Source organism: Trichinella spiralis (assembly GCF_000181795.1).
Source record: "Trichinella spiralis strain ISS 195 chromosome Unknown Scfld9, whole genome shotgun sequence".
In the NCBI taxonomy this organism is placed as follows: domain Eukaryota; kingdom Metazoa; phylum Nematoda; class Enoplea; order Trichinellida; family Trichinellidae; genus Trichinella; species Trichinella spiralis.
The window spans coordinates 5,025,725-5,050,777 of NW_003526948.1; the positions used below are offsets into that span (position 1 = coordinate 5,025,725).

The 25,053-nt window shown below is 31.8% G+C and overlaps 4 protein-coding genes across 4 annotated transcripts; 3 read left to right on the top strand and 1 right to left on the bottom strand.

Annotated features, from left to right (window-relative positions):
* Positions 1 to 1,033: 1,033 nt before the first annotated feature.
* Positions 1,034 to 5,957, top strand: Tsp_11132 (hypothetical protein). Its single transcript, XM_003372060.1, has 11 exons — positions 1,034 to 1,051; positions 1,958 to 2,097; positions 3,550 to 3,565; positions 3,610 to 3,645; positions 4,275 to 4,349; positions 4,428 to 4,688; positions 5,014 to 5,057; positions 5,429 to 5,558; positions 5,641 to 5,743; positions 5,795 to 5,850; positions 5,937 to 5,957. The coding sequence occupies exons 1-11, from the start codon at positions 1,034 to 1,036 to the stop codon at positions 5,955 to 5,957; spliced, it is 900 nt and encodes a 299-aa protein (XP_003372108.1).
* Positions 5,958 to 11,222: 5,265 nt separating this feature from the next.
* Positions 11,223 to 18,111, top strand: Tsp_11131 (amino acid permease superfamily). Its single transcript, XM_003372061.1, has 16 exons — positions 11,223 to 11,534; positions 11,702 to 11,827; positions 11,924 to 12,109; positions 12,592 to 12,827; positions 12,985 to 13,136; positions 13,406 to 13,567; positions 13,786 to 13,915; positions 14,105 to 14,223; positions 14,287 to 14,680; positions 14,712 to 14,870; positions 15,072 to 15,505; positions 15,618 to 16,120; positions 16,710 to 16,805; positions 16,852 to 17,556; positions 17,832 to 17,864; positions 18,028 to 18,111. The coding sequence occupies exons 1-16, from the start codon at positions 11,223 to 11,225 to the stop codon at positions 18,109 to 18,111; spliced, it is 3,831 nt and encodes a 1,276-aa protein (XP_003372109.1).
* A 1,104-nt stretch (positions 18,112 to 19,215) lies between these two features.
* Tsp_11130 (hypothetical protein) lies at positions 19,216 to 19,776 on the top strand. Its single transcript, XM_003372062.1, is given in 3 exon segments — positions 19,216 to 19,259; positions 19,453 to 19,647; positions 19,662 to 19,776. The coding sequence occupies 3 exon segments, from the start codon at positions 19,216 to 19,218 to the stop codon at positions 19,774 to 19,776; spliced, it is 354 nt and encodes a 117-aa protein (XP_003372110.1).
* Positions 19,777 to 20,364: 588 nt separating this feature from the next.
* Positions 20,365 to 21,279, bottom strand: Tsp_11129 (putative MSP (Major sperm protein) domain protein). The gene has a single exon (XM_003372063.1). It carries the CDS (start codon positions 21,277 to 21,279, stop codon positions 20,365 to 20,367), a length of 915 nt encoding a protein of 304 aa, XP_003372111.1.
* Between the last annotated feature and the right edge of the window lie 3,774 nt (positions 21,280 to 25,053).

A 25,053-nucleotide genomic window follows, 5' to 3' on the forward strand; every position in this document is an offset into this window, starting at 1 on the left:
GTTCTGCAATCAGCCTGGATCTTTGAATTTTAGCTGCTTTCTGCTATGACGACGATAATTGCTTTAGGAGATTTGTTTTGCACTGTACTATATGACCAAAAGCCTGATTATTTAATCGGCAATACGCGCAAATGCTTGGCAATTGTGATTGATGATTCACAGCTCACGAATTCATTAATTATATATCTATAACGTTATTTCCGTTGCTAATTGACTCAACCACAACTTTGATTCGAAAGAAGTTGCCGGTCGCTTGGACAGTTTTCATATTTTATGAAATCTAACAAAGTTAACTCGTTTGTGAAATGTAAGAGTTGCAGAAGAAAAACAGGGGATTGAACATTCTGACATTCTGACAGGCAGGCAAATCATTAAAAGCAGTGATAACAAAATGAACGTTTATTAGCATGTGGAAAAATGAATTCATATTTTCTCATTGAATTTAATTCATATATCATTCATTTAATAATCTATATTCTGCTTCTTCGAGAGCATTGTAAACAATAAGTTTTGATATTTTGGTACATTTTATGAGTAGTTTCATTTACCTCAGGTTGCTTTTATTTCAAATTCATTACCTATCTGTTGTATAGTGTTATTTTATTTTTTCTATTTAATTGATAACATATAAATCTGTTTTTTAATATTCATCAATTTTAGATGAAAGAAAGCTAGAAATTACCTGTCATACAGGTAGATGTACAAAGCTGAGATATGTTGGTATTTAAAAAGATTATTTTTCATTTTTGAACATCGAAATGTATGAAAAAAGTTTAAATTTATTTAAAATTATAAAATAATAGCTGCAAAATTAATATTGAAATGAAGATGTTTTTATTTGCAACTCATCTCGTTGATAAGCAAAGTTACGAATTAACATTAAATTCATTGATCATTTTATGAAAGTTACGGAAGAATTATATTTTGATTGTTCACACATTAATTGAATATGATGAATGAATTTGTAAAAACAATTCTCCGTTAAATTAAATTACTCCTGATTGAAATGCCACCGAAACACTGTAATTAAAAAATGATGATTGAAAATCAGGTATGATAATTACCGTAAAAAATGCTTTTAATCATGCGAAATATGCTGAACAAAGTTGATACTGATGCATACTTTCAACGGTTTAGTAGAACTGCGAAGCTTATTTAAAGTACGTGTCGCGAGAATTTATGCGAATATGTAGCAACAACAACGAAAAGTTTCAGTTTAATAAACTTTTTTGTGTGAAAATTGCCTTTCAATGTTCGAACCGTTTGGCAAGATGTTGCATATCCAATTCGAGCAAAATAATGACTTTCTGTTTCCGAATGGATAGGTTTTGGAACTTAAACTTTGTTACAGTATCTTAATAATATGGAAACGTATTTTGTTACCGCAAAAAATGAAAATCTATTAGCATGTTGTTTTTTTACACAGCCTATAACTTTTACTGATCCGTTAAATAAATTTTGTCTTATTAATATTGTTGAGAGTAAATTGTGAAAAATGTTTAGCAAAATGGAACTGATTGTTTACTTTAAAATAGTGGATAATGAATTTCTTGCTAGATATCCACTATTCTTGATTATCATTTGCAAATAAAGTTTGCCGATTATCATGTATTTGTTTACAAATATTTCATTAAACTGTAAGATAAAAATAAATTGATTTTAATTTATAATGGATTTAAGTTTTTTTCAAATAAAAGAAGCTTTATTTATTTTTTAAAACAACTTATTATATTTCATTTATGTTAATTGTGAAGACCTAATTTTCAACAAATCCTTCTGTATTCTTTATCTGGTCATGGTGGTTCAATATATCCCAAATTTACGCGTTGTCACCGAATTTGGTATTGCATACGCCATTGAAATTTGAGTGGAAAACAAATTCTTTTTGAATCATTTCGCACTGTTAAAGGTAAACAAAGAATCTTCTTTAAAATTTTTAACATTACTTTGTAATCAGTGGTTTGTCAGCTATTGTGCAACGATATGCAGAGCTGATTCAGTTTGTGAAAGCAAATTTTTTGTGAATACGGAACGCATGATGAGGAAATCCCCTGAATCTGCTGAAAGTGGAAATCGCCGCACAATATTTACTATTGGGTAAGTGAATTTTTCTATCTATACAAATGAGGAAGTGAATCACTGTTATTGATAATAATGGGATGAGCGCAGCGATTTGCATATTTGCCCCAGGTTGACCTAATTTACAGTAATAAATGCAAGTGAAGTGCTGGTGTTTTAAGTTTTTCCTTTGCAAAGCAGTGATTCAGATAATTTTGCATAAAAATGCATATTGTTGTTTTGCAGTTGACCTCGAAGGCGGACTGATATTTTATTAGACTTTCAGTTTTGTATTAGTAATCCACAAACTGGGAGAAATTAATTTTGTTCACTTTCAATCACTGACATGTTAAATTAGTAACATAACCGTGGTTACGTTGCATTATTGAATTTTCCCGCATGTACATTATTGTTTAATGCAAAATGATCATTCATTTGAGTGTTAAATTAAATTGAAGAAAATTGTTTTCCATTTTAAGTGAAACGATCAATTTAGCCAATTGTTTGAAGTAATTTTATATTATATTATTTTTTAAAAAACTATATTTCATCATATTTTCGGAGTTATAAATAGAATCACTTATGTATCATTTTGTAATGTTTATATATTCTAGTATTTGATCTTCCTGCATTTAAGTTTCAGAGCTTTGAAAATTATTCTGATTTTCAAGAATTATTTTTGTATGTTTTTTTTGGAAACGATTATAGTAATAATAGACTGTAGTCTTCTTTTGAATGAAATAAATAATGTATTATTTACATTTTATTGCATGTTTATGAGTTGAACAAGTGATTTTTGTTAAAGTTTTTCATTTCAAACTCCGGCTTTGACGTTTGCTTATTGCATGCAGCCAAAGATTGTCAATATGATTATGATGCAATGTTAAATTTTTCTTTTTTTCGTTTTTAGTTTTTAAATAACAATTATTTTTTCAATTGCTTGACCATTTTTATATGTCTATAGGTTTATACTGATAGATATTTTTTCTTTGGCAACTTTCAGTTCAGTTTTACATTTTCATGATGGAAAATGAGAAATAATTAAAAATTTTTCCTGTTCTCTTTTTGTCTTTTGAAATTTTACTCTGATTTTAATTTAGTGTAGTGTAAATACGTTCTTTTCTGAATTGAATAAAATTGGTAACAATGCATTTATGTTGTTTTGATCGTTGATTTTTTTCATTTAAATTGTACGAACAAATTAATCACAAATCAGATATTTCAATGAAATTTTTTCTTGAAATTGAATAAACTGATCTAACGGAAAAGCAGGTGTTTCTTCAAATTTCTCTTTCATCCACATCTATTTTCAGTACAATAATTGCGCTGTGAACTGCAATGCCATGAAACATTGTTATAAGTTGATTGATTGATTAATCAGAGAAAAGAATGTAGATATCCAAGGATATTGAAAAGTAATATATTTTCCCCTCTCATTATGTCATTTATTTTTCCATTTGCATTTTCCATAATTTAACAGAATTATTTAAGCTTTCACCTTGGGATTGTATTTGTTTTCAATTTATTATTTATAATGAAGTTTAACTGCAGCTTCGTAAATGTCAACAGGATCATTTTCACGTATTGGTTAAAATAATTATTCGTCAACTGAGAAATATTGTTCTGCTTTTTTAAAAATTTATTCATGTAAAAAATTTATATTATTGTCATTCGATAGAAAATTATCTGAATCTGGAATGTTTTTTTTCTTTGCCTTTTAACATGATAAACTCGATGTAGTGGTTTATAATTTTTGATCTAGTATTTTTATATTTGACTTGTTATTTTGTATTTTTTCATTGTTTTGGTTTTGGTTCATTCAGTTTTGTCGTATCATTCATTGATTGCTGCATTGACTTCAAATATTGACTTTTAAGCATCTGCTAAGAAGACTTTCAATGAGTGTATTTTGTTTTCATATTCACATTCATCTGCATGCAGACAAGTCGTATTAGCAGTTTAGTGGTACAGATTTGAGCAGTATACATACATAGTTTATATATGTTTTTAATCTTAAATTTCTCGATTATTGTAAAAGTGATTTACACACATTTTATGCTGTGGGAATTTAGGAAATTTAATGGGCTCATCTAAATGTTTGCGAACAACAAAGTAGTGCATTTGGAATTATTTATAATGAACATTGATAATGTTGTAATACTTGTAAGCAATATTCAATGAATTGAGAATTAATTTTAAAAAAATTATTTCCATAGTCAAACTTTCAAGGATCATCAGCTTCAGTATTTTTTCATGGCGATATACTGCGTTGCAGTATATTGAAATTATATGTTTATTTTCAATAATAAAAAGAAAATATTATCTGCATGTTTAATGTTTATTTTATTGAAATTTATTTTTTCAATCAGGTGGGGTGGTTGGAAATTATTGTCAACAGAAATGAATGTAACGAAATTCATGGAAATGTATTTATTAAATTTATTATTGAATTGGCGGTGCGGATATTTTTGGGAAATGTGATTATTGCTACAATGTTGATTTGTATGGACAACGTTGGCAAGTTTGCGTCATCGGACGCTTCTCTCAAGGCACGTTTTCGAACATCCCACGGGTGCATATTTGCATGGCAAATTAAGGAGCAATCAATTTTATGCCTTCATTCCACCTTAGTTTTTATAATTTTTTATTTTTCCGCGTTGTTTAATTAGCAAACTGGAGATTGTAATTTGACAGATATGTTATGTTTTGTTAATGGTTTTTGTAATGATTTTTCTTCGTTGGTTTTTTTCTGATCGTTTAATCGAGTTTAGAAAATGCACTGGATTTATTCATTTTCAATTGATGCTTAATTTAATGTGTAAACAACCCGGAAAGAAATGGACAAATTAACATTTTGTAGCACTTTTGTAAATTACTTTTCTATAATCGAAAAATGCATTTCGAAAAAAAAAGATCCGATGCCGTGGGAATTGAACTTTGAAGTTCAATTTTCAGCTTCACCATTCGGACGGTAGTGGTTTCATGGTTCCATTTACACGGTATTGGCACTTTATCGACATATTGCACATAAGCTGTGAATGAATGAATAGTTCTCTATTCGTTGGTGTTATTGTTGCTCCTTTGCAAGCTAGCAGGACTTGAGGATGGACAAGTGATGCATATAGAGCTTGATTAGTAATGCGATTTTCCATTGGCTACTGGTGTTGTTTCTCATTCAATTTTTCACTCACTTTGACTGTTCAATTGGATATGTCTCGTCACATTGTTCTTATTAGCATGTTACAAATTTGAAATATTATTTATGATTTTTATTTTTTGTTCACTTGTAATGGGAAACGTAGTGTTTTTTTAATTTGCAATATTTTTTGTCATCTTCCATTGATAATATATAATCCATGTAATTGTTGAGATTTGTTGTTGTTGTTGTTTTCCTACTTACAATGTTGATTGTAGTTCAATTGTTCAATAATGTACTGCAAGAAAGTATTATACTATCGTTTTGCATATTCTCACCACATCTATTAACATGCGTTCATGTGGTAATTGATTAAATTGAAGTGTATTGTTATTGTATACGCTTTTACCAGTAATATAAAAGATTTGGTGGAGTGTCATTTTCAGATCAGCGGCTGCGTAGGGCAATCTGAGAAATTTATCGATTTCTCTGCATCTCTGCAGAAACTTGTAAGCATGTTATTGAACAAAAAAGTTCAAATAGCAACACGTATGTTAAGCGAAAAATAAACAAACATTTATTTATTCAATTTTTTTTTAGATTTATCTTTCTTTTCTTATTTTTCTTCTATTCGAAATGGAAAAGTTCGTGATTATGTAAATTCTTTGAATTGAATATAAATAAAAATCATTATGTCTATGCGTAAATTTAAATATTTCTGTTCTGATTTTTAATTTATTAGAAGAAGGTGTTGTTTCATTGAATTGGTGAGTAGCTTTGCTTTGGTTGATGCATCCGCAAAATTGGCTTAATTGTTCAGAAGAAATAAGCTGCCCTGATCTGTCGTTTTGCGACGTTCAAGCTTGATTGATAGGTTGATAGATAAACGTGAGCTATTTGCTCATTTATGTTACGTTTGGAATTTATGCAATGCTTTTTAATGCATCAACAGCACAAGCAACAATCGGCCAAGGCAGCATTTATATTTTCACTCGGATCGATATAAAATAGTTAGTCAAATTGGTCAGTTGAAGAAGGTGTATTATTTTTTCTATTCGTAAAATGGAATTGCAATCCCATTTTAAAACATTTGCATTGTTGCAATATTTATTATTATTATTATAAATTCATTTATACGCGATAATTGCATATGAATTTTAACACCACCACCAACAACAACAACAGAAGTAATAATATAATGAAAAATGTTTCTTATCGATCAGGTTGAATTTCCTCATTTCGCATTTTAATACTATCGTATGAAGCAATGGTTTTTTAAAATAATGTACTTCTTTTCTTATTTATTTTTAATTTCCTACCCGCACGCATGCATAGTGTATGCACATGGCACACACACGTATATATATATATATATATATATATATATATAAGTTGGGAGAGAAGTAAGGATGAAATCTTTCCACCGACGGCAATCAATATTTTGTTGGTCACTTAGAATAAAATTAAGCAAAGTTTATCTCGCTGAAAATCTTTGAATAATGGCATAGCAGTTGAATTACGTGCAAATGCTCTCATCGGCACGCTGAATATTCTTCTTCTATGAACTATATCAATTTGTATATTTCTGTTCAACTATATTGTGATGTGTTGAAAGAATAAGCTGTTCAATGGATGATTTATGAAATAGCTTAATTTTCATTTATTCACAAATGCAGGCAACTAGCTGTTCGTCCATTCGTTCTTTTTCTCCGTTTCTAATTTGCAATCTTGTTAATGGAAACGATTTCTCATTTCAATGTTTTTCATCTAATCCGTTTGCTTTGAACAATGTTCTTATCGAATAAATAACATCAGGTAGCTATCATGTGATGAAAATAATTTCTTTTTTTTTTCATTATTCAATTCAAACTTCTGTATGCATGTGGGATTTTTTTCTCTCTTTTCATTAAATAATGCTTTAAACATTTTAAACAATTTTCATATTTTTTTCAACTGTCCATTTATTTTCCAACTAATTTCACATAATATTTCAACGCAGATCAATACTTCTCATTTACCACAATAAGAAAAACACTGAAGTGTTAATATTATTTGAATTTTAATATTCGGTTGAAATTTCAATTTTCCGCATTGTTAATCCACAACTATCATTAGAGCATTGAGCAGCAGCAATCTAACGGCATTGTAGTAAATGATTGACTTTCGTTGGCTTTGCTTAGCAAAAAGCTCATTCATTGTTGGACAGTGTTCAACGTTGCTTTTTTCTCCTTTTCATCTTATTTTGTTTCTCTGTTCAAAGTGAAATTTCATTCTGATTTCTTATTTATTTATTTATTTGTTGTTTGCTTGTTCAACGAAATTCTTATTCAACAAATGGCAAATCCCCTCCTCTAACCCCTCTCCCCATACTACCTGCGAATAGAAAGAAACAACATTGCATTCAATTTTCAGCGCCAGTTTATTGGCAGCTTGTTGGATAAAGATTTATTTTTTTCTTTGATGAGTTTAGAAAATATTTTTTCTCCACCTTTTGGAGAATTTTGTAAAAATCAAAAATTGAATATTGTAATTTTGAAATTTTTATTTTGTCAACTACTATGACGAATGAGATGACAGATTGTTTCTCCAATTTGCACAAGAGATCAGATTTCGAAAAATTAGTATTTTGATGTTCAAAATGCACGTTTTTTCATCAAAATACGTTGCGAAATCAATATGCTGTAGTTTTGTTGGTTGTTATTTGCGTGAAGTAGATTTCAATTAAAAAATCTTCTCTTTTGACATTTATTTATGACAAATAAATTGCTTTGTTTAGCAGTTGTTATTTATTTGTGGTCAGGGAAAGGTTTCGCTTTTGGATGTTGAGCGTTTTTATTGAAAATTTGGTAATTTTTACACAAATGGGTAATGACAACAACAAGTGATCCGTTGGAAGATGGCTTCGTGATTTGCATCCTCTCTTCATCTTTTTGAACCTCTATCTCCGACTGAATTCCTTTGACTGAGTTGAGCAGTGAATGAACATTTTGCATTTTGATAAATTCATTTCAAATAATTCGACAAGCAGTTTCTTAAATTTGCTGACACTTTTACAAATGAACAGAATTTTCTGGCTCTCTTTTTCAAAATTATATTCATCGATTTCACGCATAACGTGAAAAATGGGAAAATTGCTTTTTATTAATTTTAATTAAAACTTTCAGATGCTTTATTAAAATGAACTAGATTATTTCATTTTAAATTCATCTCTGATAAAATATTAACCACTGGTAGATGTTGCAGATTTATTAAATTTGTCGAATTGAACACCTTGTGTATTTTATTTCTTTCGAATACCAACGCTGTACAGAAATAAATGCACTGGAACGTAATTTTCACTTTTATGCTTCAGTTGGTGTTTTTATTATCCATTTTGAAATACTGAAATTGCACAGTGCAATGGTCAAAATATTCAAAGATGAATAGTTATTTTTTCAAATATTAAATTATATTTTTAAAATTGAATTTCTCTATCCTATCTTTTTCAAAGTAAATCAGTACATCAGAGCTAATGTTGTACCTTTTATCGTTATTTATTTAATTTGTCATGCCCGATCAATTTTTGTCTCTCATCTTTGTAGAATATCACTGCTTATTATTCGTATTAACGTCGTTGTTTGTTTGTATGATTTTATTTTTCATATATATATATATATATATATATATATATATATATATATATATATATATTGGTGCTTTTATTGAATATTGGAAATGAGCCAATACACCGTACGGCAACGACTTTCGAGCTCATTTTTCACTGGTCAATTTTACATCATAGATATATTGGTAAAACACGTGATTAGTAAAAATTTACTTTTACTTTTGCATCGCTTCACCTTTTTTCTTCTTTCTTAAGTTCCACCATTGTAATAATTGACGTGTAATTTTTCCCATATTATTGGTTCAAAAGCAATAATCTATCTCCCCATTTGTGGAACATGTTATTCGATTTGTTAGTTGAACAATTTCTTCAACCAACAATAATACATTATCAAGTGTTTAAAATATTATTGATTTCACTGCATTATTAATTATTGCATCTCTATTTTCAACATTCGACTTTAGATTTTATGTAAATTTGTTGTTGTTTTCCAATTTCAACAACAATTTGTTAAAATTATGATTTTTATTTATTTACTTCTTCATCGTCAGTTACATTTTAGGCTGAATCAGCAAGACGTGCTTGTATATATATATATGTATAATGTGTGTGTGTGTGTATGTTATATTTTATAAACAGTGGTTTTAAAAAGTTGCTTTTAAAGAGATTATATTTTTCTTTCAAATAGTTTGACAAACTGGGAACATGAAAATTTGCTAAAATGCTACAACATTAACATCTTGAGCAGTGTTAGTTATTCTCTTCTTTTTTTTTAAATTGCATTGTGTAAATTTATTGTTTGGTTGTTGTTATGCCTGTTGCCACATTTTCTGTTGTTCCTAGGTTACAGCTTGCTCCAAGGTTATTATATTTTTGTTTCTTTTCATCCAAGTTTTTTCCACTATGCTATATATATATTCGTTTTTATTGCTGCTCATTGTAGCGGAATGTTGGGCATTGCGAAAAATTTTCTCTCGCATATTTATTTGGCAATCGGTTTGCGCTTGGTAAGAGATCATGCGGTTGTTCTGTCATTCAGTTCACTTGAAATGCATATTTTATGAATGTGTTCATTGATTTTGTAACGAAAATTATTTTTTATTCATGCATTTGCATGGAATTTGTTTTATTAAATTGAAAAATGTTATGTATATATATATGTCTTTATATATCGGCATGCTGATTTTGATTTGGTTGTGAATATAGTACTGTAGGATAAGCAGAACACACGATTAGTGGACAAACAGCGTGTTGTGCTATTCTTCTGAAATCGATCTTTTTGAAAGTGATCAGCTTGGATCGATCGACGTTAGGACTGTTTCAAGCCAATCTGCTCATTCTTCTTCATTCGGTCACTTGTTTATTCACATTCTGCGCTAATTTTCACCATTCAATTAAGATGATTAATTTCTCGTTTGCTTTTCATCCATTTTCCTGTTTTATTTTTCTGTTTTTTTCTTTTTTATTTTTAATGACTTTAATGGCTTTTCAATCATTCTGATTGAATGTCCAGCGAAATGGAACTGATACCTTTCACACGGATCTCTCATACTTTCTTATTTATTTATTCAGTTATTTATTATATTCACATATTGTTGTTTAATATTTAAAAGGGGGAAGGGGAAGAGAAAGCAAGTTTATACAAAATTCATTGAATAAATTAATTGCATGTCGAAGTTTATTAGTAGCAGGAGGTTGAATTTCTTCTTTGTTGTTCGACATGAATTGATCTTGCTTCGTTTTTTCTTTACCACGTTCAACGGTTAGTTGCTTTAATCGCTTTGACAACAAGGTAACAAGTTCGATTTGACCAAGCAATCTGTGTGTGTGTGTGTTGTTTGTATGTACGTATGGGTGGGATCTGTATATCGCTTTGTGCATTTTGCAAGCTGCACTGTTTCTTCCACAGGCGGGCAACTTTTAATTATTATTATTATTTTATTATTTCCGTTTTATTCTACAGCTAAAGCACTCTTAGCGTTAATAAGTGTAAATATTTATTTATTTATTTTGAATAAAAGTGTTTGCAACGGCAAAAATTAGCTGTAAATTAATTTCAATGTTGTCCATGAATTTGCATACCAGAATTGACAACAGCTGCAACAACGATTGATTGTGGGGCATTATCTGAATTTATTTCAATTTGAAAGAAAAAAATTCTTTCTTTTTTCTTGAAAAGAAATTCTTTTCAGCTCGTAATTCTTCATTTTGTCAATTATTACTGTCGTCTGTAGCAATTTTCAGAGGTTTTATTTGGATCTGGGAGGGATTTGGAATTTTTAAATTTAAATTTGTTCATTTCTCTTTTTGCCACGAACCCTTTTCCGATTTATGCACAGCGTTTGCATAATGATCAACGGTTGAACTTTGACCCCTCTGGTCGTGTCAGGAGAATTCTGTTGCCATTTTAGGTCAGCAGCGTACATGTCAGCTAACGACAATATAGTTGCGGATCCGAAGCTTCATTTGCCGGAGAAGCGCGTCAAGAGTCGCCTGAAAAGCGCCGCCGACGCTTCTACTCAAAAATTCATCGCAGTTGTGTCAGAGGAAAATCAACCTCTGAACCCTGAACAACAACACTTTGAACATCCGGAAAAATTGTCCAGTCGACAAAGTTCAATGCAAATGCACGGTCTGTCGTTGTACGAAGATGACGCGTCCTCTATGCCGACAATTGCTGCCTATCTTCGCTCTTTCACTCTGCCTGGGCCGAAAGAAACGGAATGCGACACAAAAGTGAGATTCGTGCAAATTTGCCAAATTTTTAATTAAATTAATTAATGCAATTGAAAATTTTTGTTTTTGAAAGGACAATTTCACTTTTGACTTTGCTCGCCCTGTATTATACATCATTGTTGTCATTATGCTTTTAATTATTGTCGACAGTTTCAATGTTATTTAAGCATGCAAATTTGGGTACGCTCATTGGTGTTTACTTGCCAACTGTTCAACACATCCTTGGCGTTCAGATGTTTTTGCGCCTGTTCTGGATTGTTGGAATAGCCGGTATTGCAGAGTCGTTTGGTATGGTTTTGTTGTGCTGCATTTGTGTAAGTTGGTTTGTTTAAGCTGTTCATTTTTGTTCATCATCATCATAAATTTGTTCTATGTTTGTTCATTTTCAGACATTTTTGACGAGCATTTCTGTTTCGGCGATCGCTACAAATGGAGTCATAGAAAGTGGAGGCGCCTATTTCATGATCTCCAGAAATCTCGGTCCTGAATTTGGCGGTGCCATTGGCATACTGTACTACTTTGCCAACGCGGTCGCTACTTCAATGTACCTTGTAGGAGGGGTGGAAATTTTACTGGTAAATTTGCTTTTTCAATTTTATAATTTTGATTTTTGAATTTGTTTTCCTCTTTTTCTATTTTTGTAAACTATTTGCATTGCTGAGAAAGTGCAATTGACAAAAGTCAAATGAATATGATATATAATATAATGTAATGTAATGTAATGTAATGTAATATAATGAAAAAACAACAAAAATTGTTTCTCTTTTGTAATTCATAATTTATTAATAATTAAACATTTGGCAAGTGCAGTTGATGGCTGACAAATTATCCAGTTGATTGTGAAGACCATGTAGTGTAGTGCATGGTTATGTTTTATCGACTTAATAAAGATGAATATATATATAAATAAATAAATACATAATAAATAAATATATATATATATATATATATATATATATATATATATATATATATATTAATTAGTATTTTCTTATTAATTGAAGAATTTTTTTTTGTGGAAATTTATCGAACAATTTTCATATTGTTTGTTTTTCAGATGTATCTGGCTCCATCGTTACCTCGATTTGGCAGTGCAACAGAATTCAACGAAACAGACATGTTCAACAACTTTCGCGTCTACGCGTCAGCTTTATTGCTTATAGAATTTTGCATTGTGGCGTTGGGAGTGAAGTTTGTACAGTTCTTTGCTCCAATCTCTCTTGCGTGTGTTGCCATTTCCATCTTCTCGGTTTACATCGGCGCGTTCTTATCCAATGCTGAAACAAGCCCTCAGTAAGCAGCGGCTCAGTACTTTTCTGCTATTTTGCTATCCGAATTTTGTTCCATTCCATTGTTTACGTTTATTCTGTATTTTCTTCTGTAGAATTTGCATGCTGGGTAACCGTTTGATCAAACCTAACGTACTTGATTTTTCCAACAACATTTCCAGTTGGTGCAACAAAGCGGAAAATGGTTCTATTTGGTCATCCTATTGCACATACGATAGTGATTTATCGCAGGTGATTTGCGATGACTATTTTAACCAAAGTGATGTTACTATTGTGCCTGGAATACCAGGCTTTTCCAACACACTGCTTTGGGGTAAAATTTTATTTATTTATTTTCTTTTTTTCTTTATCTAGTATTTAAAATGAAATTTTTAATTAATCTATTAACAACCAGTTCCCACGATGCATTTTTTTTATCTCGTAATGAAAGTTCCTTGTCATAAATTCGGAATTATTTAATTATATACGCACGTGTGTATGTATGTTTTTTTTATTGTCTGTTTTCATGCTTTCTTTTTCCTATTCACACCCCACAAAATGCTGTTCATCAAGCAATATTATTTTTTGTAATTATTTGTTCAGAAAACATGGCACAAAATTATATGAACTACGGAGATGTGACTCCACATAATCCAAGTAATCATCGACGGGAAGTGACGCAGGACCTGACCACCAGTTTTTTCATCCTCTTAGCTATATTTTATCCATCAGTTACTGGAATTTTCACTGGTGCCAACATGTCAGGTAATGGAATGGTTTTTTTTCCATTTTTATTTTTTAAGTCAGTGCTTTGAAAGATTGTTGTCATTTGGTGTATTTGGGGATGTGAATTGAAATCGAGAAATTTATTATAGATTTTTACTTTTGCAGAAGATTATGTATAACGTTACCTTATTATAACTTAATGTTTTTTTTTCTTTTTCCAATGCAATTGTTTGTAATATTTTGATTGAATTTTCTAGGCGACTTGAAAAATCCGCACAAATCTTTACCAATTGGTACAATAGCAGCGCAGATCACTACTTCATTTATTTATTTGTCTTTGGTGCTGATATTCGGGGGAACTATGCGCGGAGCGTTGCTCAGAGACAAGTAAGCGACAAAATTCATTTTTATTGATTCGAACAAGCACTGGACATTGCATTTGGTTTCGATGCATAATTTGTATGCAAATTTTAGTTTCTCTAATGATTTTCAAACTGATAAACGGTGTGTTTGTTCATTTGGACCAACCACAGTCTGAAGATCTGAATTTTACCCTTTATTTATTTATTCGTGTAGATATGGAGAAAGTTTGCGTGGTGATATGGTGGTAGCTTTGATAGGCTGGCCATCAAAGTGGGTTATTTTGATTGGCTCTTTTACTTCTACGTTTGGCGCAGCGTTGCAATGTCTTTGCAGTAGGTTTTTTTGGGATAAATTTTACCCGGCTTCAAGCTTTTATTGGATTTGTCTAATTTCAGGTGCGCCTCGGCTTTTGCAGTCAATTGCCAAAGATGACGTGATACCATTTTTGCGCATCTTTGGCAGAGTTACCCGCTACAACGAACCATTCAACGCGTTGCTCATTACAACGGCAGTGGCTGAAGGGGCGATTCTTATTGGCGGAATCGACTACATTGCTCCGGTGGTGGATTTCTTTTTTCTGATGTGCTATTGTTTCGTCAATCTTGTCTGTGCCATGCAAACTTTGATGAACGCACCAAACTGGCGTCCTCGATATCAACTCTACCACTGGAGCCTTTCTTTGGTCGGTGCTTTGTTGTGTTTATTCATCATGTTCGCAACGCATTGGTATTACGCTATTGTGGTTCTTATTCTTTGTGCGACCATTTACAAGTACATCGAATACAAAGGGTATGTGCTGTTTTGTTTTCATTTTTTGAAGAAATTTGAAAGCAAATTGTTTGACTGTTGTTATCTGTTTATTGCAATCCAGCGCTAACAAAGAATGGGGAGATGGATTGCGAGGATTTGCTTTGTCAACAGCCCAGTACAGCCTATTGCAAATTGAAGACAGTCAAAACCAACATCCGAAAAATTGGCGGTATGTTAATTATATTATAAATATACGAAAATTATTTTGCGGCGAAGAAAAATTAAACCGATAATGAATTTCAGTTTATGCTTATTTTTTGTACTCTCGAAATTTGTTTGTCTGTGTGTTGATTTGTGCTATTTTTTTGACACAAATGATTCATGCACATTGTCAGCGAGTGAAGTAATATTTCGAATTTTTTTTTGTTAGACCACAATTGTTGGTACTGTTGAAAATGGATGGAAAACGAGAAAATGTGAACGCAAAGATGTTGCAACTGGCCGGTCAGTTGAAAGCTGGTCAAGGATTGACAATAGTCGCGTCGATTGTTGAAGGAGATCCTGGTCATGTTGAAGATCGAAAAATGGCCGAAGCAATTAAACAAGTAACGGAACTGACAGTCGCTTGGATTGATAAAGATATTTTGTATGTCGTTTTGCAGGATTTGAAGAAACAGCTGAAAGAAGCGAAAGTGCGCGGCTTCATCAATGTCGTTCTGTGTGAACATTTGTCCGAGAACATCAGCACGCTTATACAGAGTATTGGAATTGGTGGACTCAGACCGAACACAGTCATAGTCGGCTGGCCATCCAGTTGGAAAGATTCAGTGCATCAACAGGATGATGATTATTGGAATTTTTTGGGTATGATATATCAGTGTGTTCGCACTCACATCAGTTCAACCCTGGGGAATATTAAAATTTTTGCAATTTTTAATTTAAATAAAATAAATAAGTGAAATGCTAATTTCCGCAGTGTGTAGGATTGAAACTGGTGAAATTGTAGATGCCGTGCATCGAGCAGCAACTGTTGACATGTGTCTTCTGGTGCCGAAAGGATTACCGCAATTTCCAGAGCCGGGTGATCGTATGCAAGGCACCATTGATGTCTGGTGGATCATACACGACGGAGGTTTGCTGGTGTTGCTTCCGTTTTTGCTTCGTCAACACAAAGTTTGGCGCCAGTGCAAGCTTCGTATATTCACCGTGGCACAGCTTCATGACAACAGCGTGAAAATGAAAGAGGATTTAGAAAATTGGGTATATCAATTACGCATCAACGCTAGCGTTGATGTGGTGGAACTAGCTGATAGCACAATATCTGCGTATACATACGAGCGTACTTTGATGATGGAAGGACGGACGCGACTGGCGTTGGACTTGCATTTATCTAGTCGACAACTTCTACAGGAGGTAAATCACGCTGACACTTATCCTGAGTCTAGTTGTACATTTGCATCAATCATGGATAAGTTGCAGGTTACGTTCTTAGAAAACAAATATAAGTATGCAGAATGCAGCATGGGCATTCACTTACTTTGCAGTTCATGTATTTTAACGTATAGGCAAAATTGCTGTACAATTTTTTAGAATATTGATTTTCAATCAGTGAAAACATTTTACTACAGCGTTTTCGCTGTAATTGTCATCATTTTTTAAATTTTAGCAAATATTATCAGTTTTTAACCTTAAGACATTGTTGATTATACCTTTGGGGAGGAAAATAGTTTTCAATTTGCATTGCAATGCCGAAAGTTCATTATAACTGAATGGACAATTTATTTGCTATCAGTTTCTATTAGTCGTTGATGTTATAAATAATATTTGTTGAAATTCAGTTATTTCATAGAAGCAGAGTTTGGTACATTTTTCTGTACTTTAAGCTTACCTACACTTATGAGTCAGGGTTATAAATATTTATTCTGCATGAATAAATCCAAGAATAAAAATAAGAAAATATAAACAAATAAATAAATAAATATATATACATATATATATATATATATATATATATATATATATATATTATTTATTTGTTTGTTTATTTGTTTATATAAAAGTAATTTAGATGTTTTACGAACTCAAATTTATCCACTACTTCATGCATTTAGAAAGATTGGGGCAATGGAATATTACAGTTCATTTTGCTTTTCCAGACGAAATTGTTAGAATTTGAATGGGAATCTGCCTTATTGAAAATCATTTTTTAGCCGCAGTTATTAGTCGACCGTCACCGAAGCCGCCCAAAGTCAACAAAAATCGATGGATCTTTGGCTGACAAGAGTAAAGGCGATTGTGAACAAAGGAACAAGCTGCTGCAGAAATCAGTCACCATCCCCATAGATGGTTATGAGAAAAGAACGAGTATGTCATTACAACATCTGAAATTTTATTCGGCAGGAAAATCTGGAAAAACCGAACTGGAAAGGGTAGAAAAAGAGAAACCATCTATAAAGGAGTACGATGTTGACGAAGAAGATGATGGTGAAGATGAAACTGATGGTGATGATGCCGAAGAGGAAGAAATAGGAGAGATATACGTGGAAGGAGAAAGCGGCAAAAAGAGTCGAAACTCTGCTTCAGCGGAAATGGATAAGGAAGGAACGGAAAATGCTATTCACTTTAAAGGTTCTTCAAACGAATCGAGTCGAGTTCGATTTGCCGTTGACGAAAATCGGAAAGATAGTCGTTCGACTAAATTTGCAAATTTGGACCAGCGGAAAGTTCGAAAAATGCACACAGCTATGAAACTGAACAAAGCAATAAAAGACAAATCTTCTTTGAGTCAGTTGGTAATTGTAAATTTACCACGGCCACCGAAATTACGTCAAGGACTTGCGAACTACATTGAATACTTAGAGGCTTTGACTGAAGGCTTGGATCGAGTGCTTCTTGTACGAGGCTCTGGAAAGGAAGTGATTACTATTTACTCTTAATTTTAAAAGTAATATTTAATTTTATTTTACTCCGCAGAAATCTCATTATATTTACAGTTCTCCGCATTCACAATTTTATACAAATGCAGAATGTATTTTTTTCCTTACTTTCAGGGTTTCGATTTATAATTGTAAATGTTCATGCACCAATAATCACTGTAAATGTTTGCTTCACATATACAAAGTTATACATACTGTACACTGAAAGGACAGAATCAGTGAGAAGCAACATTTCTGAAAAAGCTTATTTTCAGTGCTACCATCAACCAGATGATGCATCTGCAATTGTTGTCCATTCATATTGTCCAATCATCACGTCAGCGACTGCTTTACAATTTTCATTTTTGTTTTCTACAAATAAATTTTTTCTAATAGTCTCGCAACGTTGAATTTGTCGTTCAGTTATGAATTATTGTAGTTGTTTTTTTGTTTTTGAAATTATAGTTTCAGAAACATGCCAAAATGATCGTTATGGAATTGCGTCTGAAATTCATATTTCGCTCTTCGGTCACGCCTGACACTTTCACCTATTAACAATGCTCAGTTGAAATGCGGAAATTTTCATCAAAAACGATTCTATTTTCAAAAAAGATATATTATTCAATTAGAATTTTTAATGTTAATCCATTAATTAATACCCTTTTGTCAATACATTGTTCAATTAAATTAGTATTCACATCGAAGACACAAATGTTATTGCAGATGTTGAAATTGATTTTTGCAATAATTGCAATTATTAAGAAATAATTTTGTTTTCAAAATCAGAAAGTTTTCACAATACTTTTTAAATAAAGATAATAGAAATAAATGAAAATATTTTTAAAATGACCAGTTGATTAAAGTTCAATATTTAATCGAAGAAATCTACTACAATTGTCTGTTAGTAAAAATTCTATGAAACTGGTCCAGTTTTCAGATATTGGAAAACTTGACAATAATTTGGAATAAATCTCCAGTTGTAATACTAGCTTTGTATAGAAATAATTTTCGAGAAGTGTGATTTATTATTTTTCAATGCTAACATAATTACCAAAAGAAAAACAACATCAGATGCACAATACTGACAGCATGAAATAACTGATGGGGTTGCATGGTCTGAAAGCAATACTTTATTTAGCACATGAAAAGCACTAATGCTAAGTATCCTCAAAAGATGATAAAAGGAACGAACCTATGTTGATTATCAAACATTTTACAGCCATATGAAAGTAAATTTATGACACATTAAGCATATCATATATGATTATATGGTACTAAGTTATCTGTGCTATAGATTGTGCAATTCCACAAACACTTTGTGAGTTGACTAGAAAATCCAAGAATCGTTGGGAAATCAAATTAGGCGGTGCAGCGGCGGCAACAGTTGGGACAGTTGTCGCAACAGTTTCAACATTTACCACTTACCTTATTACTAGTGCGTCGTTTCTTTTGATAGCTTCAGGCAGTTTTGAAGCAACATCCAATCAGCATCAGTTTTGAATTGAAAAATTTGAATACTAGCAAAATGAATAAACTACTCTGCTCAGATCAGCACACAGATTAATTCGCCTGCTGATCATTTGATCCGCTTGCTCTTCTGAACTTCCTCTCTGCAAACTGATAACGTCACTATTCATTGTTAGCCATCCCACACTGAAAATGGCGAGGATGAGGGCTGAAGAGTTCAATGGTTACCTCAAGAGGTTTTTGCTCAAGCATCCCTGTACGTTGGAAATAGTCCAGAGAATACAAAGCCACAACTATGTGTAAGTAATTCAAACCTGTTAGAAAATTATATTTCATCCAGATCATATCGTATTATTCTCCAGTTTACCAAAAGATAAACAGAAACCCCAAACTAAAATTTACAATTTGAGATGTTAAATAAACTTTCAGGGTAGACCCGATTCCCTCCCCCACCCATCAACGAATTCTGACTGCCTTTTCGCAGAGAATTTCATTGGCTGCTGCTCTAATACATGCATCTAAATTCCACAAAAATGAAATATGGGGTTCGCTTATGAATTTGCATAGTGATTTATTGGCCCAAAACTGGAGAAGCATGGGCGATTGTGCGCAATATAGTGGTAAGTTTATTGCTGTAGACTCAACGTTCTTATTAACCGTAATCGGAGAAGGACTGTTATTCTTGCGAAAGTTTCTGTAGCGATGTACAAATTCACTGACCTGCAAAGTGCCGGCCAATTTCATCGTCTATAACAAATTGATTTGTTGATTGCAGAAATCTACATTATAATATGCGGTGATTTATATTTCGTAATTAAGAAATGATATTCAGTGATTTCGTTAGCAGTTTCATCATCACAAGACATGCATTTAATATTAACTTTTAATGGATCTTGATATGATGAACCACGTGTATGCTTGTGCATTTTGTAATACAGATAGAAAGTTTATTTAATTGAAAAAATGAAATATATTCATTGAAATTGATAAATGAGCGGGCTATTGTAAAATAGGAAGACAAATTGTTTTCCAATGAGAACATGGCAAAACAGAATAGTAACGCGTTCATCGGTGATAAGAAGAATAAATACCGTCATCAATTATTGACTATGATCGGATGCATACATATAATTCACTTTCAATTATGCCAATGCAGCATTTTTCCCAATGCACGTCTGAATATACTAGTAAAATGTATATTATTTGTGACATTGAAGTGATTAAATGAGAACAAGCATATTAAAATAATTTTATTAATATATAAAAAATTTTTACACCAAATATTGTTAAAAAAATTTTTAAGCGGTAAGCAATAATGTGAAAAATTGTTATCAATTAATATTATATGTCTGGATTATGTTTATCAGTATCATTCTCTTTGTTGTCAGAAGAAAGCGCTTTGGTAACAGATGAATCTATTACTTGATTTTCTTTCTGCAATTCGCCACTAGATGCGTCATTTTCTTTGGGATTAGCACTGTCTGGTGTATTTTCTTTTATTTGTTCGGTAGCTTCTGATATACCACTTTCATTCCCTTCTACCATTTTTTCTTTTTCGTGCTCAGTAATAATACTTATCTTTTCTTCTTTCGCTTGCTTCTCAAATTCATTTTGGGGTGTTTCATTTTCTTGAAAATCTTGCTTGTTTGTTGCTTCATTATTATTTAAATTCACAACTTGCCCAGATTCTGTTTTCAAACGTTTGCTCTTATCAATTTTACTTAATTCACCTTTAATGATATCATCTGGTAGTTCTACAATGTTAGAGTCACCAAAAAGCTGATCCACCGCTGATTCACTAGGAGGCATCTTTTCAACAAATTTCGGGATCTCTGATTGCTTTTCCACACATTCTCCTTCAACTGTTTGCTCATAACTGACGCTTATAACGTGGCGGGTAGTAATTTTTGGAGGTTCTTTTCCTTTCCAAAATAGGATTGCCGGATTTACCATCCAATTCTCTGGAACAACAGCAAAGTAAATGGATACATGATCATCAGTGCAGTCAAATCCCTCTTTCGAAACAGTTTCAAGCATCAGAGTCAAGTTGACTGTTGTACACGGGTCAATAAATGCATATGGTGGCTTGATGTAAAGCATATTTCTTCTAGTTGAGTGTATTTTATAGGAGATTTTCCAGGGTGTTGGATTTGAGATTGCCACATCAATACATCTGGTATCATTGTAAGATGGCGTTAGTTTTACACAGCACAAGGAAACAGTTATTTCGGATAAAATTGTTTCTTCGTTTTCCATTTCAAAATTCCACTGTCGAATTCAGTTCGCTAATTTTACGCGTTCCTCGAGCTCCTCCACACAGACAATAATATTATGAATTGTAACGAACACTACTCTATCATACTTTACAGCAAATGTTTAAATTTGCACAACTTTAAAATTATCTGAATTTAAAATATAATTTTCCGTCTGCATAGATCAAAAAACTTCATAACCTGTAATGTGTTTTAATGCTACGTTGATGTTTAAAGCTAATTCTATTCCATTAATTTAAAATTACTGGCGTTTTTTGGTTAAATCATGACGGTTCTAAACTGTTGCTCTATTGGGAAAGATATGAAAATTAATGAAAACCACGGTTACTGTACATTTCCTTTTATCCGGTGGCGGTATTATTTTCAAATTGTTTTACGAATATTAGATATTCAGGTACAAATCATTAGCAACAATAGCAACAACAATAATAACAAACAAAACGCAAAATATAATTCATTAGATCAGAAGTAGAATAAAATGCATTTTAAGATCAAAGAAGTAATGAAGTATTAAATACAAAATTACATAAAATTGAATGGGTCAAAAATAAGAAACTTGAATTAGAATAGTCAAATGGAAAAACTAATTTTCATATTTTATACTGATATTGCATGCAGGTTAAGAAAATTAACTATTCATTTAAACGTTCCCTTTTTATTATCAATTTTGATTCTGTGTTTTGTCGTTAACGCAGTTTCTGAATACAACATTCATTATAGCAGAGGTCGATTTAAATCAATTTCAAAGATGAAAAAAGAATCAAATGAACAAATGATGATCATTTAATAAATCATTACATAGGATGCTTTTTCATAAATAAATTTACGCATATTTTTAAAATAATTATGAATAATTCAATCAGCAGTGGATTATTGAAAATGTTCTTGTGCATGTCAAGCGAGCAGCAACAATATTTAATTGCAAGTTTCGCCGTAAATTTACCAATTTATGTTACATTCTCAAGATTAAATTGAAAAATTATCTTCAAAAAGAAATAATTTATTGTTGACGGTAAGATTAAATCAAATAATGCTAACAGCGCAGCGTCTGTTTGCTATGCAAATTTACATCGACTCACAATAATATTTTTAGCAAATAAGGCGATTGTTTAGTTGTCTAATTGCTCATTGCCCATTGTTGCTATATGAAAGAGATTTGACTTTGTTCGGTTATTTGATTTTATTATAGTACATGTTATAAATTTTCAGATCTGACTGAATTTGTTCAGTTTCCATTCCAAGTCATTGTTTATCATACCTGATACTTTATATCTAAGTGTGCCTGCTCTTTTCGTGCTCAATTTTGCCTTCATATGTTCTATTGATATCTTGATCAGCTTTCAATTTGAATAAATCAGCGTTGGTTACATTTATTTCTCAGTCATTTTCAAATCAACGACGTTTAATTAGTTTTGAATATTTTTTAATAGGATTTATGAGAAATGTTAAAAAACAAATTCCAAATAATGCAATTTAATTTTATGACTGACGTGCTGAATTTGGATTAATTTGGTTGAAGTTGCACAAATTCAAACTGATTGTTGTCGTCAATTATTACATACATATCAAATTTACATACAAAAGCAATTTTGTTTTCTTTCCCAGCTTCACAATAAATCACTGTAGATTAAGGAATCATATTCAGTTATTTCGTTAACAGTTTCATCATCACAAGCCATGTATTTAATATTACCTTTTAATGGATCTTTATATGATGAATCATGTGAATGTATGTCACATTTTCAATATTAATAGTAGGTTTATTCAATTGTAAAATGAAGTGCATTTATTCAAATTAATAAATGATCATGTAAATGTGACAATGGAAGACTATTTAATTTGAAACCAAAAGGTGACAAAAGAGCAGTACAATCAAGCATGCAACGTGATTCACTTCGGCTGAACATGCATAACAAGTAAATGTTTTTTATCCTGATGGTGATATGCCAAGTTGCTGTTATCTTATCCGTTAACTATGAGCCTTGATATGACTAACAGCAATTTTTCTTATTTTGCGCTGAGATATGCTGACATTTATATTATTCCTTCTTTCTGCAGTTGTATGTAAAATTATCTCTACATCTCTCTGACAACTTTGTTATATTAAGATTGTCACTCTTGTTTTGTCAAATTTTGTAATATCTGCTTCTGTTTTCTGCTTATAGTGAAAGGTTTATTTATTATCTTATTCTTTGAAGGTATCGACATATTCTCTTTCTTGGTTAACCTCGTGAGTTTCAACCTATTTTGTCGTGGCATATTCACTGGTAACGCATTGTGATTGTGATTTAAGCTTTCATGAATTTCCGCTTGATTTCTTGACTTTATTCCGTGTTATCTACACATGTTCATCGCATGTATGGGAAGATCAGCGTGTCCTCATTGGCACCTGTTTATGTTTGCGGCGTTGAAAGTTTGCAATATGACGGTTCTGTTTGCCTTGCTTTTATTATTTGTGAAATTGTTCATGTGGGCCCTCCCCATCAATACCATATCTAGCAGTTTAAAAATTAGAAGTTTTGAAAAATGACCGCAACACTGCTGATGATTAGTTGTGCATTTAGATAGTTTGCAGTGAGCAATGTTAATTAGAAAAGGAAGGCATTTGGGATATTTCATTGCTAAATTTGCATTTTGAACACAATTTTAAATTGTAATTTTCCAATTTATTTTGATCTAAAAGTGAACCAACGGAAGAAAATGCTAAGAATTATTATGTGAATAAAACGCGACAGTTTCCAACTTACAATTCTAAATAAATTGTGTACCGTGTGTGGATTAGTTGTATGTCTCATATACTCTTTATATGAATCGATAAAAAATAGAAATAAAAAATACTTAACGACATCAAAACATCAGTTTGAATGAATTTATAATGTAATTTAACCCCGTAACGTGGTTGAAAGTGGAAAAGATTTCTAGCTCTTAGACGTAGCCAATTATTGGCATCTCTGATAATCGGATAGATAAAAAAATGGATTCAGTAAATCCATCGACACATCTTGGGTATTGACCAAGATCAACGGACTGTACTGCTCAGCTGACTGCTGAAGCTGACCATAAGGTCCGTAACAACCAATTATTGCATTGGTTTGTTATAGCAGATGATTAGCTTGTGAAAGCGCGTGCTGAATTGCGCTGTTACAGGCATATGTTTTACATGTGGCTAGCAGATTCGAACCCTCCACCCCATGATTATTGGGTAGGGTAATTTGCACGCGGACAACCTGCTGCCCGATGTAGATAGAATTTAACTTCTATATATATTGAGTTTTACAGATTGTTATCTTTCTGAAATTAATACCATTTCTAGTATTCCGCTGCTCGATTCTCATTTATATGAAATATTCCACATTTCATAGACATTTCAGCTATTTAGCTTTCAGCCACTGGACGCAAAGCTTCATCTGAAAACCTTTACAATTTATAATACTCACATTCTCGCTTCATAGTAATAACAGAAAACAACAACTTTTGAATAATTGCTATGATTTTTCTATTCCAATTTTTACCTTATTTACATTTATCAATAATTTGTGATTTTCTCTTTCTTATCTTTGCCATTGCTTCATATTTTCTCCTTTTCGCGTCCAGAGAGCAGTCCATAGATATATTCCTTAGATGCTTAATGTTATGTTTTCCGTACGAACTTCTTATTAGGTAAATAACGTTGAGTAACGTTGAATCTGATTGAATATAACTTCAAGAAAAGTAAACAAAATCTCAATTCTGTTGACCTATAGATTTGATTTCTAGA